Genomic DNA, 16298 nt, shown 5'->3' on the forward strand with positions numbered 1-16298 from the left:
TCACATGTCCAATGAAGTTACGTCGCCATTTCATGATCTCATACGTTATTTCTCTTTTTGTGTTTGCTCTGTTCATGACATCCTCGTTGGATATTTGTTTCCTCCATGATATTCTTTGCATCCTCCTCAAAAACCATATCTCTGCTGCTACAATTCATTTCCTCATGTTACTAGATATTGTCCAACATTCTGAGCCATATAACATAACTGGATAAATGTAACATTTCAGTACTCTGAGGCGGGTTGTCATGCCTAGATTAGTATTGGTCAGTATACTCTTCATTCTCGTAAAGGTGTCTTTTGCCATCCCTATTCTTCTCTTGATGTCCAAGTCGCACTTGCCATCTGATGTCACCCAGCTTCCTAAGTAGCAAAAGTTCTGGACCTGTTTTATGTCTTCCCCGATTATTCTCAGCCTGCACATAGGATTCTCCTTTTTGGATATCACCATACATTCTGTCTTTTTGCAATTGATAGATAGACCCATTTTTGCACTTTTTTCAACAATTATATCAATTGTTTTGTAGTTCTTCCTCCGTACTTGCAATTAACACAGTGTCATCTGCATATCTGAAATTATTGATGTTTTCACTGCCAACTTTGATTCCCAAGATGTCCCTTATTTTTTGTAATATTGCTTCACTGTACTCATTAAATAAATCAGGGGAGAAAACATACCCTTGTCTAATGCCTCTCTTGATTTTTGTAAACTGACGCACTTCTCCATCTATTCTTACAGCGGCAGTTTGTTCCCAGTACAGATTTCTGATTAGGCGGAGGTCTTTCGAATCTAGATCTAGAGTTTTCTGTAATATTTCAAATAACTTATTGTGCTTCACTTTATCAAATGCTTTTGTGTAGTCGATAAAACAAACAAATCTTTTTGCACTTGAATAGCTCGTTCTGATAGTATCCTTAACATCAGTATTGTGTTTCTTGTACCTTTGTCTTTCACAAAACCACATTATTCTTTACCTATTTCAGCTTGTATCGTACTTTTAGCTCTTGTCATCAAAATTCTTAGAAGTATCTTGGTGATATGACTCATTAAATTTATGGTCCTAAGTAATTCACATTCTATTGCTCCAGGTTTCTTAGGAAGAGTGATAAATACTGATTATTTTCCTTCTCTTCTGGTATTATTCCAGTCTCATAAATGTCATTGATTAAATCAGTAAGTTTTTCAATTCCATAATCTTCAAGGGCGATAATTTGTTCTATTACTAATTCATCAGGACCTGCTGCCTTTCCTTTTTTCATCTTATTTATTGCATTATGAACTTCAGATTTTAAAATACTTGGACCTTCAATGTTTTTATTAATTTCTGGTTTTTCGCCTCGATCGTCTTCAAACAATTCCTGAATATATTCAGTCCATCTGTTCATAATCTCATCTTTTTCCATGATAATGGTACGGTCCTTTGCTTTCAAACATCCACCTGAAGAACAGAGGAGCTTTTTACCAGTGATATTCTTGATTTGTTGATGTAACCTTTTTGGATTAGTAATAGGGATTCTTTCTATTTGCTGACAATCCTGGTTTAACCATTCTTCTTTGGATTTTTGACATAAGCTTTTAACATTTTTATCTAAGGACATATTCTGTAGGATTTGCTTTCTTCCATCTCCTTTCTTCCATTAGATTTTTGATTTCATCTGTCATCCATTTATTCTTTGTGCTTTTTTTCTTTTTTAGGAATCACTGTCTTTGCTGATTCTACCAAGGTATCTTTAGAGAGTTAAATTTCATTTCTACATGATTGCTATTATCTTCAACAGATTCTATTGCTAGACTTTGAAATCTATTCCTTTCTTCAATTGTAAATTTTTGTCTTAAGTTTTCTTCTTTAATTGCAAGTAGTCAAGGGATTGTTCAGGTTTTTGCTTTAGTTTTTTTAAGTTTTACTTTTACATGACATACTACAGGGTTATGGGTTATGGTCACTATTACAGTCTGCACCTGGATATGTTTTGCATTGGGTCACTGAGTTTCTAAATCTTTGGTTTATAGTAATAAAGTCAATTTGATTTCTAGTGTTATCACCTGGACTTTTCCAGCTCCACAAGCGTCTTAGATGGTTTTTAAAGTAGGTATTCATAATGACCTGATAATTCATCTTGCATCATTCTACCCATTTCTCACCTCTTTCATTTCTTTCCCCTAGTCCAAATTTTCCTATGGTATTTCCATCAGCACCTTGTCCTACTTTAGCATTTAGATCTCCCATGAGAATAACAATATCTTGAGATTTGCATTCATTCTTTGCTTGTTCAAGCTCTTCATAGAATTTATCTATATCCTCATTTGTTCCATCTGTTATTGGTGCATATACCTGTATAATTGCTAAATCAAATGGTTGTCCTCTGAATCTAACAAGGAGCACTCTTTCTGATATTGCCCAATGTCCTAAAACACTTTTTGCCATGTTTTCATCCATAAGAATTCCTACTCCATTAGTATGGGATGTTTCACAAGAATAAACTAGTGTTTTATTCTAATCTGACATGTTCCAGCACCTATCCAATGAACTTCGCTAATTCCCATGATGCTAATCTTTAGTCTTTACATTTCATTTATCACATTGTCTAATTGATATAGGGTTCTTACAATAATTTTCTTTTGTGTTACTTGAATTTTATGAGCAGTAGCTTGATGACGGTCGGGGATCCCCTGCTGGTCAGAATCAACCCTACCGAGCGAAACATCTTCAGAGTTGTCTTGAAGATCCTCTTGACACTGTTGTTGTGTGACACATTTTTTGGAGTTTGACCATGGTTTTCTTAGCAAGTAGCAATGGTGGTTTGCTATTGCCTACCGTTGGGTGAACTAAAGAAATTGCTATTTCTCTTCCCAAATGTTCATCCGTCTGTACTATAGCCGTTGACATTTGAGGTCGTAGCTCATCTGCCTTCTCCGTCATAAGTTCAGTTACGGAACCTGCCGGATCTGCTGTTGGCCTTCGCTCATATCCTGAGCAGGAACCCTTGCAGATGCTACTGTTCTGGGTCAGGGCGGCCCTGGGAGCAATGAATGACTTAAGGGGTAACTCCACTTTCCCCAAAGCTCTGAAAGTCCCCAATTAGAGCCTCATCACCAGTTGCAGTTTCGAGTCATACCCATTTCCAGTACTCAAGCATAAAGAAGCACAAATTATTTGCTACTCCGGTTTTGGTGCAACACAAAAAACACACAATAAGACAAAGTACACAATAGTAATAACACAGTAAATATAAATATGTGTGATAGTTTATATGAGTTGATTGTATGTCCATAAAATGATGCTAGGCACAGGAGTGTTAACTTAAGGTGACTGACAGGAAATGATAAAGCAGTGGTGGAGTGGTGGGTTAATGGGTGGAGGTGTTCGGTTGGCTTGACTGCTTGGGGAAAATGTGTTGTCAAACGAAAAGAAACAACACTTACATAATGCAATAGTATTTGAATTACAAAACTGCTGTCTGGGTGCAGAAGTAACATTTACTGTTTTTGAGTGTGGTGGTCTGGTGGATGCTACATATCGTCCTCCTTAACGGGAGTGGGGCAAGAAGTCCGTGAGCAGGATCCTTCATGATGTTACTAGTTCTTCTCTGGCGCCTTTTGATATATATATCCTTTGGTGGTATGGTTGGTTCTGGTGATGGGTTGGACAGTTTTGGCTACCCATTGTAGAGCCTTTCTGTCTACTGCAGTGCAGTTCCCACGATCATGCAGTGATGCAACCTATTAGGATGCTCTCTAGGGCACAGCTATAAAAGGTCGTGAGTATTGATACGCACAGTCCTGTTCTTTTCCGACTCCTCGGAAAGTAGAGGCATTGATAAACTTTCTTGATTATGTAGGATATGTTCTGGAACCGTGAGAGGTTGTGCAAGATGTGCAGTCCTAGGAGTTTGAAACTGCTTGCAGTTTCCACTGCTGTGCCACTGATGTAAAAAAAAAAAGGGGTGCAAGTGGTGTGAGTTCTCCTGAAACCATCTTGTTTGTCTTGTTGACACTGAGAAAGAGGTTATTTGCTTGGCATCAGGCCTCAAGCTCTTTCACCATCTCTCTCTAGGCCATCCTCATCGTTAGGTGAGAGTGTAATCGTTTTATGAAGTGTTACTTCAGTGATCATGGGAAGCCCACTGGGGTAAGATTAGATGATTTGTGGTGGGAGAGGACGGTGTTGATTTTGAAGGGGCTGAAGAAGAGTAGTTGGTAAATAATTTTAAAGAGACTTGTCTGAGTTGAGTACCTGGTGCCAGGTTTGGGACTTAAGAACATAAGAAACAGGAGCAGGAGTAGACCATCTGGTCCATCGAGCCTGCCCTGCCATTTAATAAGATCATGGCTGATAAAATCACTGTCACTAAAGAGATAGTGATGAGCAAACTAGAGGGCCTGAAGGTAGATAAGTCCCCTGGTCCTGATGGGATGCATCCCAGGGTGCTGAAGGAATTGGCGGAGGTTATAGTAGACACGTTGGTAATCATTTATCAAAACTCTACAATTTTGTGCAGCTGCAGTCCAAGTAGTTAAGTGCAGCAAAAACCTGGCTGTGCGTAAATGAAATTAACCAACATGTTTTGGATGAGCTAATTCCTTCCAGCAACATTTTAAACTCAATTTTCAATCAGAAGTGTCCAGTTGAATTTATAGTGGTGCAGTGGGACTAATTGGACCTCTTTAATTGCATTTTACTCAAATAAACCACTTTCAAATGTGTAGCATTGAAGCAGGTATTGTCAGTAAAAAAATTGCTATATAAATATAGATAATGTATTAACCTTCCCCATTCCTTTCCAAACCTCATAACGGGTCTCGGCCTGAAACACTAACTACTTATTCATCCCCATAGATGCTGCCTGACCTGCTGAGTGTGTGCGTGTGTGTGTGTGTGTGTGTGTGTTGGTCTGGATTTACAGCATCTGCAGAATCTCTTGTGTGTATTAATCACTGTCTAGCTGAAGTTTATTTAAAATCTCGTGATGCCCGGATTATGTATTTAACATTTAACCTGGCCCATGATTTAACATTTGCCTTCAAACCCAATAATGAGGATATTTCATATTAGCAAACATCACTGCCTGTTCCAAAAGATCTGCTGGTATTCAGTCAGCCACTGTGCCCCAGCCCCGCCTTAAGTCCTGGACTTGGACTTGTGCCGAGCTGCTGTGAGAATAGGATGTGGAGTTGCAAATCCAGCGAATCTCTTGACTTTGCATTATTGGATCTGTTACTCTGCTTTGACAGAGTTCAATAGCAAAGTTCTAGCTTGTTATCCTATACTGGCAGATCCGATCCAGGAAGATCTGATAAATAATTAGTGACCTCCATTAGTTTGAAATAGGAATCCATGCTCGGAGATCAGGAGGCAAATGGTAAATTATTTACTATTTGCTTTGAGAAGTGCTTAAAACATTAATTTTATTATTTACATGATTTCGCTAATTTGTAAAATGCACCCAGGTTTCTTTCCTCGCAGAGTGCATATTTCAAAGGGGAGCAAGTCCTCAGAAATCACCTTGAGTGCTTGTTCAGTTGGCTCAGCCTCACACACACGTAAATGTGGAATGAATCTTATTGTTATTAAAAGACTTGATTTTAGAACCACACTCTTATATCTGTTTATTATTATTTCTAAATGTTTTAAGTTGACCATTAAAGTTAAGATTCTGGCTCAATAGGGCACTCTTAACTTGTCTAGAAATTGCATTCTTTCGATCTTCCTTCTTCATTTACAATTCTTTTTGTAAAGTTGATGCTTGCTCTTTTCTCTTTACTAATCCTTTTTAATATTTATTCCATTAATAGAGCCTAAAAGCATTTGCAGCTTTTCATATGCTCTATGGCACTCTTAATCTGCAGTTCAGTGTATGTTACAGCTTCTGACCCTATTAATTCCAAGTATCTTTTACTGTAACCAATAGGACATACTTTTCTAAAGCCCGGCAACAGTGTTGCCTTTATACATGTAATATTTTTTCTTAATTGAAAGCTCTTTCAATGACCAGTAGCATCCACCTGCAATTACCTGCCAATCTCTCAATTTGTCCTCCCCCAATAACCAGGGATCGCAGTATGCAGCTGAGTTCTTTAAGATGGCCGTGCCAGCCATGCATCGCAACTTTGCAGGCAGCAGAGGACCTACTGCCAGTTGGGAGATTTTGCCAGGCTTGACATTGGTAGAGGACCATCAACCCAAATAGTGTGAGATCAGCCAGCTCAAACTACTTACCAATGATCAGAAGGTCTCTTCTATCACATTCAGGTTTCTCCTATCAGCATTTCTTTTGGTGCATTTGTTTCTTGACATGGCAATTTGTTCATAATGATTTGAAGTGCTATTTCTATGTGGAGTCTCAAAATAGTTATGTAGTTCTGAAATTATTGTTAGAACTGTAGGCTTTTGCTACATGCAATTGCTTTCTGATTTAACTATGCTTTATCGTTCTCTTATTTTTCCATTTCCAAACCAGCAGTCCATCAACATTTTTTTTATTAAATAATGTCAGTTTGTGAGCTCAGCCAGATTAGAATCTTTCTCATTTGTGCCACCTACACTTAGAATACTTCAGAATATCTATAGTACTCTTATTGAATAAAATGAATATTTTAGGAATGCAACCCGATTAGTACCAGCAGTAAAACTTGAATTCAAATTTTAGTAACAATATATTCTTTCTGTTGCAAGGAAATGCTTCAACCATTCTGACAGTCAGTGTTCAGCTGACTTCAGCTCTGTTTCTCTCTCCACAGATGTTGCCTGACTTGTTGAGCTTTGGGAGCATTTTCTGTTTTTAAAACTGTAGTTATACATAATCAAAATAGGCCCTTTGGCTCAATATTTCTTTGCTGATCATGCTAACTCCATTTGCCAGTACTTGGCCCATACCCATATGCAGCATTGGTTTCAAATGTCCACTTAAGTATTACAAACTGTCAGTATTGAGTGCCTGCCTCTACCACTTCTTCAGGAATGTTTAAACACAGGATAACCATTAGTACATTTTGGGATGTCTGACAAGTCAAAAGTTGAACAATTGTTTTATTTATTTTGCAGTTACCAATTATAATAATGTTGTTGAAGCAAGTTCGGACACGGATGATGAAGATAAATTGCATATTGTGGAAGATGAGAGTGTGACTGATGCTGCAGATTGTGATGCAAATGCACTGGAGGATGATTTGCCAACAAAGTGTTCAGTATTGCCAAGAAAAGATGATACAGATGAAGAAAACGAGAGTGCGGAGTGGAGAAATGAAGAGGGTGAGTATTTTTAAACTTTGGAAGAATAATGTTCTTTTCTTTTAATAAGGTTTGTTCTTTGTGGTATTTTGGAATCTAGCAGTCTTGCCTGGGTTGAAACCAAATGCTGATGCAAAGATCATTTACTAAAAATCTACAAACTGTTGCAAGGATGGCAAGTAAAATTGATGCTCTATTCTCAAGGCATTGTGAACACAGGTTTCCAGAGCAGTAATCACGAGGGTTCTCATGACAGCCTTTTAAGCTGGCATTGAAGTTGTTACCAGAATCCTTGGGCCTTTTAGTGGAATTAATTATTACTTCCATTTGATTTCCATGCTCTGCAGTCTTGACATAAATTATAGCTGGAATACTGTATAGTCTCTCTATTCAGTTATATGCTTTTAACAATTCCTGATACTGTATACATCCATCAGCTTTGTACGTTATTCTGATTTTTCAAAGCTACACCAGGGACCCTGCAGCAGAATGATAATATAAACATGTGACTGTGAGTTGAGGCTTAAGGGGAAAATTCTCAAAAAATTGAGGGATTAGCCGAGAAGTATATAATGAAAATGCTTTTAATTTAGCAATCTTTTGTCGTATTTAAAAAGGAACTTGTTCTACAAGTTAGCTGCCATCTTATAATTTGACAAAGTTCAACAATGTCAACACAAATTAACTTCAAGTTTTTATATATCACACTCACAATTCAGCTAGATTTTGTGTATGTCCATGTATTTATCAATTTGATTAAACCTGAATCAGTTGTTTCTTTTTGTGTAAGCTGATGTAAGGAATATAGCCTGGGATCAAAAGAGGCAATGTAGTAACTCAGGAACTACAGTGTATTTTTGGAATGCATAAATGCACAGAATCTCACTCAAGTGCTGGTGGGAAATGTTTTGGCCTACACTTACTTACACACTTACTCACTCACTCTCCCTCCCTCTCTCTGGCGCCCTCCCTCCCTCGTGCGCGCTCGCTCTCCGTCTCTCTGTCACGCTCGCGCTCTCTCTTTCTCTCGCGCACTTGCTCTCTCACACGCAGACGTGCGCGCATGTGCTTAGCTGGAAGGCTGAAGAAGTGCTATAAAAATCAGATGAAGAATGGTTTAAGGAAGTGCAAGATCAGACCCGAGGACCTGGAGGAGGTTGCTGCTGACCGTACCACTTGGTGACAGCTGTGTAGGGCCGGGGTTCATATTCTGGAGATGGAAAGAACAACCAGAAGACAACAGAAGAGAGCCAGGAGAAATGCAGCCATGGTTGCCACCACTACCATTCGGGGCCCCAAACAGTTCTTCCAGGTGAGGCAACACTTCACTTGTGAGTCCATTGGGGTCATCTATTGCATCCGGTGCTCCTGGTGCAGCCTCCTCTACATCGGTGATACCCAACGCAGATTGGGGGACCGCTTCATTGAGCACCTCCGCTCCGTCCGCCGCAACAGACAGGATTTCCTGGTTCCCACCCACTTCAACTCTGCTTCACATTCCCATTCGGATATGTCCATACATGGCCTCCTCTACTGCCATGATGAGGCTAAACTCAGGTTGGAGGAGCAACACCTCACATACCGTCTAGGTAGTCTCCAGCCCCTTTGTATGAAAATTGAATTCTCCAACTTCTGGTAATTCCCTCCACCCCCCCCCCCCTTCCCCTATCCCAGTTTCACTCTGCCCTCTCCCCCAGCTGCCTACTACCTCCCTTATGGTTCCGCCTCCTTCTACTACCCATTGTGTTTTCCCCTATTCCTTCTTCACCTTTCCTTCCTATCGGCTCCCTGCTTACCCTCCCCCACCCCTTACTGGTTTTTCACCTGGAACCTTCCAGCCTTCTCCTTCCCACCCTCCCCCCACCTTCTTTATAGGGCCCCTGCCCCTTCCTTCCTTCCGTCCTGATGAAGGGTTCCAGCCCGAAACGTAGACTGATCGTTTCCATGGATGCTGCCCGACCAGCTGAGTTCCTCCAGCGTGTTGTGAGTGTTACCACTACCACATATACATGTCCCACCTGCAGTAGAGCTTGTGGGGTCCAGGATAGGATAGGACTGTATAGTCATCAAAGATCTCACCGTTAAAGGAGTGGACGTTGTCATCGGATTTTGATGGACAACTGAAGATTTTATATATATGTTATAATATTACTTTTAACAACTTTTGTGGAAACTTTGTATGTGTCATTTCTAAGTTGGATTTCAGCAATGTTGGCACTGTAAGTGTTCCTACTGCGATGTCTTGAAAAATTCCAAGTACTTCTAGTTTTGGCTTTTCAAAAATACTTTTGAATATTGGAAATGATCAAGGTTGCTGATGTGAATACAACAAAGAAAAGCAAAATCAAGTTGTTCTGAAGCATGGTCTTGGGCCTCAGAGTGGTCACATTTTGACTTGCTCTGGAGTGAGAGCTATATGCCAGGGGCCCCCAACCTTTTGCACACCATGGACCAGTTTAATATTGATGATATTCTTGCGGACCAGCCGACCGGGGGTGGGTGGGTGGTGTTCAAGTTCAACAGTGCGTGACAGGGAATGAGGAAAGATGCAGCTGACTCATATCGTTTCCGCACAGCCCGGTAGCACATGCTCGCAGCCCGGTGGTTGGGGACCACTACTGTATGCTGTATGTCCTAATTCAAAAATATACTTTTATTTGCTTGAATGCAGTTGAAAATACTTTGGTTGTATTGAACTGGTAGCTCCAAGGCATATATTTATATTAAACTAGATATTTAAAACACTATTGCAATTTTGAAAAAAATGAACATTTAATAAATTTGAAAATAGTGGCATCAGAAACATTGTTCATGAAACTGTTTCAAAGTCATGATAACTTTCCACTTGTTCTGTTCTCTAATGAAAGCCTCTGAATTACACTAAGAATATGCTAATAAAATCAGAGCATTTGATAAACGTCCAGGTTTGGATAATGTTGATATTCAAAGGGATTTGTGTGTGCTTGTACACAAGTCACTGAAGGTCAATGTGCAGGCTCAGCAGGCAATAAAGGAATATATGTTAACCTTCATAATGTTTTTTTTTGCAATAAGGACATGTATTGCGATTCTATAGGGCCTTGGTGAGATGGCCCCTGGACCATTGTGTGCAGTTTTGGTCCCCTTATCTAGCAAAAGATGTACTTCCCTTAGAGGGATTGCAGCAAAGATTGAGACTGATTCTGAGAATGGTGAGTTTTCCCTAAGAGATGAGATTAAAAAGATATAGACTGTATACTCTACAGGTAAGATTAAATAGTGGTCTACTGCCCTCGCAGTGCGTTGCATACAAAGCTAGGTAGGGAGTTAAACACCTTCTCAAAAATCACCTGAGCCGGAAGCTTTCTACAGGTTTTGTGAAACTGCAGAAAGTTATGTAAAACATGTATTTCATTCAACAGAGAATCATCAGGCACCTGAATATACTAATATTTTTGATTATTCTCACAATGAGCATTAAACAAAGTAATACACACATGCATCATTCTATAGTTATTGCTGTGGACGACAGTGATGAACGATAAACATCATACTTCCTTCAAATACGTGAATTGTTTACCAATATTAAGAAAGCTTAAGACTCATAGATATTGCTGTTTCAAGGGCAAATAAAGAGTGGATGGAGATGGATGTCGAAATGTGAATTAACCCACGCAGAAAGTGCTATAAGAAAAGGAAAAAGGAGCTTAAGAACAAGAAATGTTTTTACAAAACGAACAGGGCCTCCAGAGACAGAACAAGGGGAGAGGATCATAGTTATACAGCTTGGAAATTTGGCCTTTGGTACAACTTGTCCATGTTGGCCTAGCTTCCTACCGTATCTAGATCAATTTGCGTATGTTTAGCCCATATTCCTCTAAAACTTTCCTATCCATCTCCTGACCAAATACCTTTTAAATTTTGTTATTCCACCTGCATCTACTCTTTCTCTGGCAGCTCATACCATATACCCACCACACTCAGGCGATAGTTTCCCCTTTATTAATAAATAAATAGTTAGCACTTTAATCCCTGGAGCAAATAAGAATGAGGTGAAATTTGATAGAACATTTTGAGGGGTACAGAATCAGAATCAGGTTTATTATCACTGGCATGTGACGTGAGATTTGTTAACTTAGGGTAACTGCAAGCAGGCTTTTTCCACTAAGGATGGATGAGACTAGAACTAAAGGTCATGGGTTAAGAGTGAAAGGAGAAATATTTAAGAGGAACATGGGAGGAAACTTCACTCAGGATGGTGAGAGTGTTGAACAAGCTGACAGCAGAAGTGGCAGATGTAGGTTCAATTTCAACATTGAAGAAATATTTTGATAGGTACGTGGATTGGAGGGGTATGAAGGGTTATGGTCCAGGTGCAGGTTGATGGCACTAGGCATGTTAATGGTTTGGCTTCAACTAGATGGGCCAAAGAGCTTGTTTCTGTGCTGTAGTGTTCTATAACAATGACTGTGTGTGGGGGGAAATTGCACCTTTCTTTTAAATTTCTCTCCTCTCACTTTGAATCTTTGCCCTCTAGTTTTAGACTCCCCTAACCTTGGAGTAAAGCTGTAATCATTGATCTTATTAATATCCCTAAGATCTTATATACCTCTATACCTCAGCCTCCTATGCTCCAGAGAAAAATATTCATGGTAACGTCCTTGTGAATCTTTTAGGCTTAATGACATCCTTCTTATAGCTAGGTGACCAGCACTGCACAAAATAGTTTGAGTGTGATCTCACCAGAGCCTTTACAGTTTTATCATGACATCCAAATTCTTGTAATCAATGTCCTGACTAATGAAGGTAAGCATGCCAAAGGCCACCTTTACTACCCTGTTTATCCATGTCACCACTTGCAGGGAACTATATACTTGTATCCCTAGTTTCTCCGTTCTACAACACACTCTAGGGCCCTACCATTTACTGTGCAAGTCCTGCTCCTGTTTAAGTTCCTGAAATGCAACAACCATTTGAATTAAATTCAACCTGTTATTCCTTGGGCCACTTTCCCAGTAATCTAGGTCCTGCTGTAATCTTAGATAACCCTCTTTACTGTTCACATCTATTTTGGTGTTATCTGCAAACTTTACTAACCATTTAATCTGCATACAACATAGGACCGAGCACTGATTCCTGTGTCACACCACTGGTCACAAGCCTCCAATCTGTTAAACAACCCTCCACTACCAGCAAGCCAATTTTGTATCCAGTTACCTACTTCAACCTGGACCAATGTGATTTAACCTTCTGGACAAGCCTACCCAGAAGGACCTTGTCAAAGGTATTACTAGATTCCACATTGACAGTGTCCACTGACTGTCCTGGGTTCATCAATCTGTTCTGTAAAATCACATCTCAGTATTGCTGTTGAATGTCATTAAAACATTAAAAAAAAATCATTAAAGGTTGTAACAGTTTAGATGCAGGGAGGATGTTCCACATTCAGAATAAGGTACAAGCCATTTAGAACTGAGTTGGCAAAAAACTTCACTCAGAAGATGGAATTTCTCTACCCCTAGGAGCTGTGGAGGTTATTGTTTTGTATTGATTTCTGGATATGAAGAGAAGCCAACGATGGGAAAAATGTTGTAGAATACTTGATGGATGGCAGAGAAACCGTATGATCTTATGTTAACTTGGGCTGGAACAGTTTGTAAGCTCATTTGTCCACTCATTGAGGGTAACTATGAGTAGGTAATAAATATCATGAGGACATAAACACAAGGGATTTTGCAGATACTGGAAATTCATAGTAACACATGCAAAATGCTGGAGGAACTCGCAGGTCAGATAGTGTCAATGGAAAAGTTGATGTTTCAGGCCAAGACCCTTCATCAGTACTTTACATAGATGCAGCCTGACCTACTAAGTTGCTTCAGCATTTTGTATGTATTATCCTGAAAACTATTTTTCGAAATAATAGCAGAATATAAATCAGCACCCAGCACCACAGTAAAACATTGTTTACTTCCATGTTTTTATTCCTACAGACACAAAAGGCAGAAAGAAGAACTAGAATGAAATGGTTTCAGATTGGCCTTCCTCATAGGAAGTGGGTTTCTAAATTAGGTCATTGGCCTCATAGGCAAACGTTATGGAATCAGAATCAGGTTTATTATCACTGGCATGTGATGTGAAATTTGTTAACTTAGCAGCAGCAGTTCAATGCAAATTACAAATAGCTATGTACAGCTCTTAGCTTACTTAAGTTTAGTTCATCATGTTTTTAATGTGTCATATCTGTATTTATTGTAAGGGTGGTGAAGTAGAGAAGACAAAAACAGAATAAACAAACAATTAGAGACCTGCAGTAAAATCTGTGAATTTTTTTGTAATATTTAAGGAGATAAATTGTCTTTACTTAAATTATTCAAACTGGATCTCAACAGTTTTCATTGAATGGCCTTGTCTATTCATGTTGCACGCAAGTGTAGTAGGGAATGAAAAAGAATCCACAATTCAGGCAAAATAAATTCTTTGGCCAGTCCCTGGAGTCCAATGGGAAGTGTAAATTTCTACATTTTTTCAGGCACTTATGTTGAGAAATCTGCTAATTGTAAGTACACTGGCTCTTCTGAATTTCATGGGAAGAAACTGCTCTGGACAAGAAGGGGTCTTGGGGTCCAAGTGCATAAGCTCCTTGAAAGTGGCTGATAAAGTGGCAAAAAAGGCATTTGCTCTGCGCATCTCAAACTAGTATTTCACAAACACTAGAGGCTGCAGTATGGATCCCTGTAGACCATCATTAGCTGTGGTAGTGTTAGGTTAAGGCCTATTCACTATCCTCTATCTTTTATGGGCAAGCCAATTCTGAATCTTCCATGAATCAATCTTCCATGTTGGACCTTGCCAAACACCTTATGAAAATTTAGGTAGTTAGGCATTCAACAAGGTCAGCTCATCATGGTGGCCACTTCTCCCATATTGCTAGACTTCTTGAATTCCAGAAATGTATCAATTGTTGTTTTCATTCAAAGCAATGGCCTCCACAGCCCCCTGGGGGTAGAGAATTTGAAAGGTTTACCACCCTCTGAGTTGGTGAAGAAGTTCCACCCCTAAGGAACATATCACAATTCAGTCCCAACTCCAACATGCACAGCTCTACACTGATCGATCACATTAGCTACATTCTCAAAATCTCACTGATGAGTCTTGAAAGCTGAACTACCATAAGATCATTGCACCTAGGGACTCACTTTAAGTAAAAAACAAGCTTAAAGTTTGGCAGCTGACAAATGCAACCTGGTTTATTGTTTCTGTGCTTCATTGTGCCAATGGAGTTAAGTAACTTTATGACTTGGTAATCACAAGGAAGAGTGTCTGATCTTAAAAGCTGATGTAATTTAGTATTACTTCTGCAGCTGCACAATCAAATTAAAAGCAAATGATTTGAACATATAAATGTAATATCTAGGCGCACTACCCAAGAAGTTGTGGGAAGCTTATTCATTTCATCTTGGCTCTGCTTATTTATTTTGACAGGCATTTACTGAGTAATTAATTCACTTAGTTTTATTTAAATAGACTTTGAGATTACTTTATTCTTGCTTTTCAGGAAGGAAAGAAAATACAGGCAGCCTGGGGCCTGAAGCCCAGATGCTGAGTGATGGTTGCACAGGTACAGACCAAATCTTTATATGGACTAAATAATTAATCTGATGTGCATGTTGTTGTACAGGATCTTGCTTGCTGTTCAGTGCCACATATGCAAGGATGGAGGACAAAGAAAAAGATTTGCGTTGGGTGATTAAAATGAACTCTTGTATACTTCATGCTTTTTGCTGCAATTGTGAATCCATTTTTGGATTAAATTAGTGAACTGTTCACACTTTGAATATGGGAAGAGAAAATAAATGCAAAATAATTTCAGATTATAAAATTGTTCTCCAATGGTGATTAGCTTTAGGACACAAAATAATCGTACAGTGGCATGCAAAAGTTTGGGCACCCCAGTCAAAATTTCTATTACTGTGAATAGTTAAGTGAGTAGAAGATGAACTGAACTCCAAAAGTCAAAGTTAAAGATGAAACATTCTTTTCAACATTTTAAGCAAGATTAGTGTATTATTTTTGTTTTGTACAATTTTAGAGTAAAAAAAGGAAAGGAGCACCATGCAAAAGTTTGGGCACCCCAAGAGATTTGAGCTCTGAGATAACTTTTACCAAGGTCTCAGACCTTAATTAGCTTGTTAGGGCTATGGCTTGTTCACAGTCATCGTTAGGAAAGACCAGGTGATGCAAATTTCAAAGCTTTATAAATCCCCTGACTCATCAAACTTTGTCCCAACAATCAGCAGCCATGGGGTACTCTAAGTAGCAGCCTAGCACTCTGAAAATTAAAATAAATGATGCCCACAAAGCAGGAGAAGGTTATAAGAAGATAGCAAAGTGTTTTCAGGTGCCGTTTCCTCAGTTCGTCATGTAATTAAGAAATGGCAGTTAACAGGAATGGTGGAGGTCAGGTTGAGGTCTGGAAGACCAAGAAAACTTTCCGAGAGAAATGCTGGTAGGATTGCTAGAAAGGCAAATCAAAACCCCCGTTTGACTGCAAAAGACCTTCAGGAAGACTTAGCAGACTCTGGAGTGGTGGTGCACTGTTCTACTGTGCAACGACACCTGCACAAATATGACCTTCATGGAAGAGCCATCAGGAGAAAACCTTTCCTGCATCCTCACCATAAAATTCAGCGTCAGAAGTTTGCAAAGGAATATCTAAACAAGCCTGATGCATTTTGGAAACAAGTCCTGTGGACTGACGAAGTTAAAATGGAACTTTTTGGCCGCAATGAGGAAAGGTATGTTTGGAGAAAAAAGGGTGCAGAATTTCATGAAAAGAACACCTCTCCAACTGTTAAGCAGTGGGGTGGATCGATAATGCTTTGGGCTTGTGTTGCAGCCAGTGGCATGGGGAACATTTCACTGGTAGAGGGAAGAATGAATTCAATTAAATACCAGAAAATTCTGGAAGCAAACATCACACTGTCTGTTTATATTAAAAAAAAGCTGAAGATGAAAAGAGGATGGCTTCTACAACAGGATAATGATCCTAAACATCCCTCAAAATCCACAATGGACTACCTCAAGAGG

At 39.3% G+C, this 16298-nt stretch overlaps 1 protein-coding gene across 5 annotated transcripts in view; it reads left to right on the forward strand.

The window, feature by feature from the left end:
* The window catches only part of zeb1b (zinc finger E-box binding homeobox 1b), a 150237-nt gene that overhangs the window by 96753 nt on the left and 37186 nt on the right, over positions 1-16298 (forward strand). For all 5 annotated transcript variants that reach the window (XM_072253963.1, XM_072253959.1, XM_072253962.1 and 2 more), the window contains exons 2-3: positions 7044-7250; positions 14767-14829. In XM_072253963.1, the coding sequence (XP_072110064.1) occupies positions 14808-14829 (22 nt within the window). In that variant the 5' untranslated portion in view covers positions 7044-7250; positions 14767-14807. The remainder of the gene's footprint in view (positions 1-7043; positions 7251-14766; positions 14830-16298) is intronic.

This window comes from Mobula birostris, chromosome 3 (assembly GCF_030028105.1).
Source record: "Mobula birostris isolate sMobBir1 chromosome 3, sMobBir1.hap1, whole genome shotgun sequence".
Taxonomy (NCBI): domain Eukaryota; kingdom Metazoa; phylum Chordata; class Chondrichthyes; order Myliobatiformes; family Myliobatidae; genus Mobula; species Mobula birostris.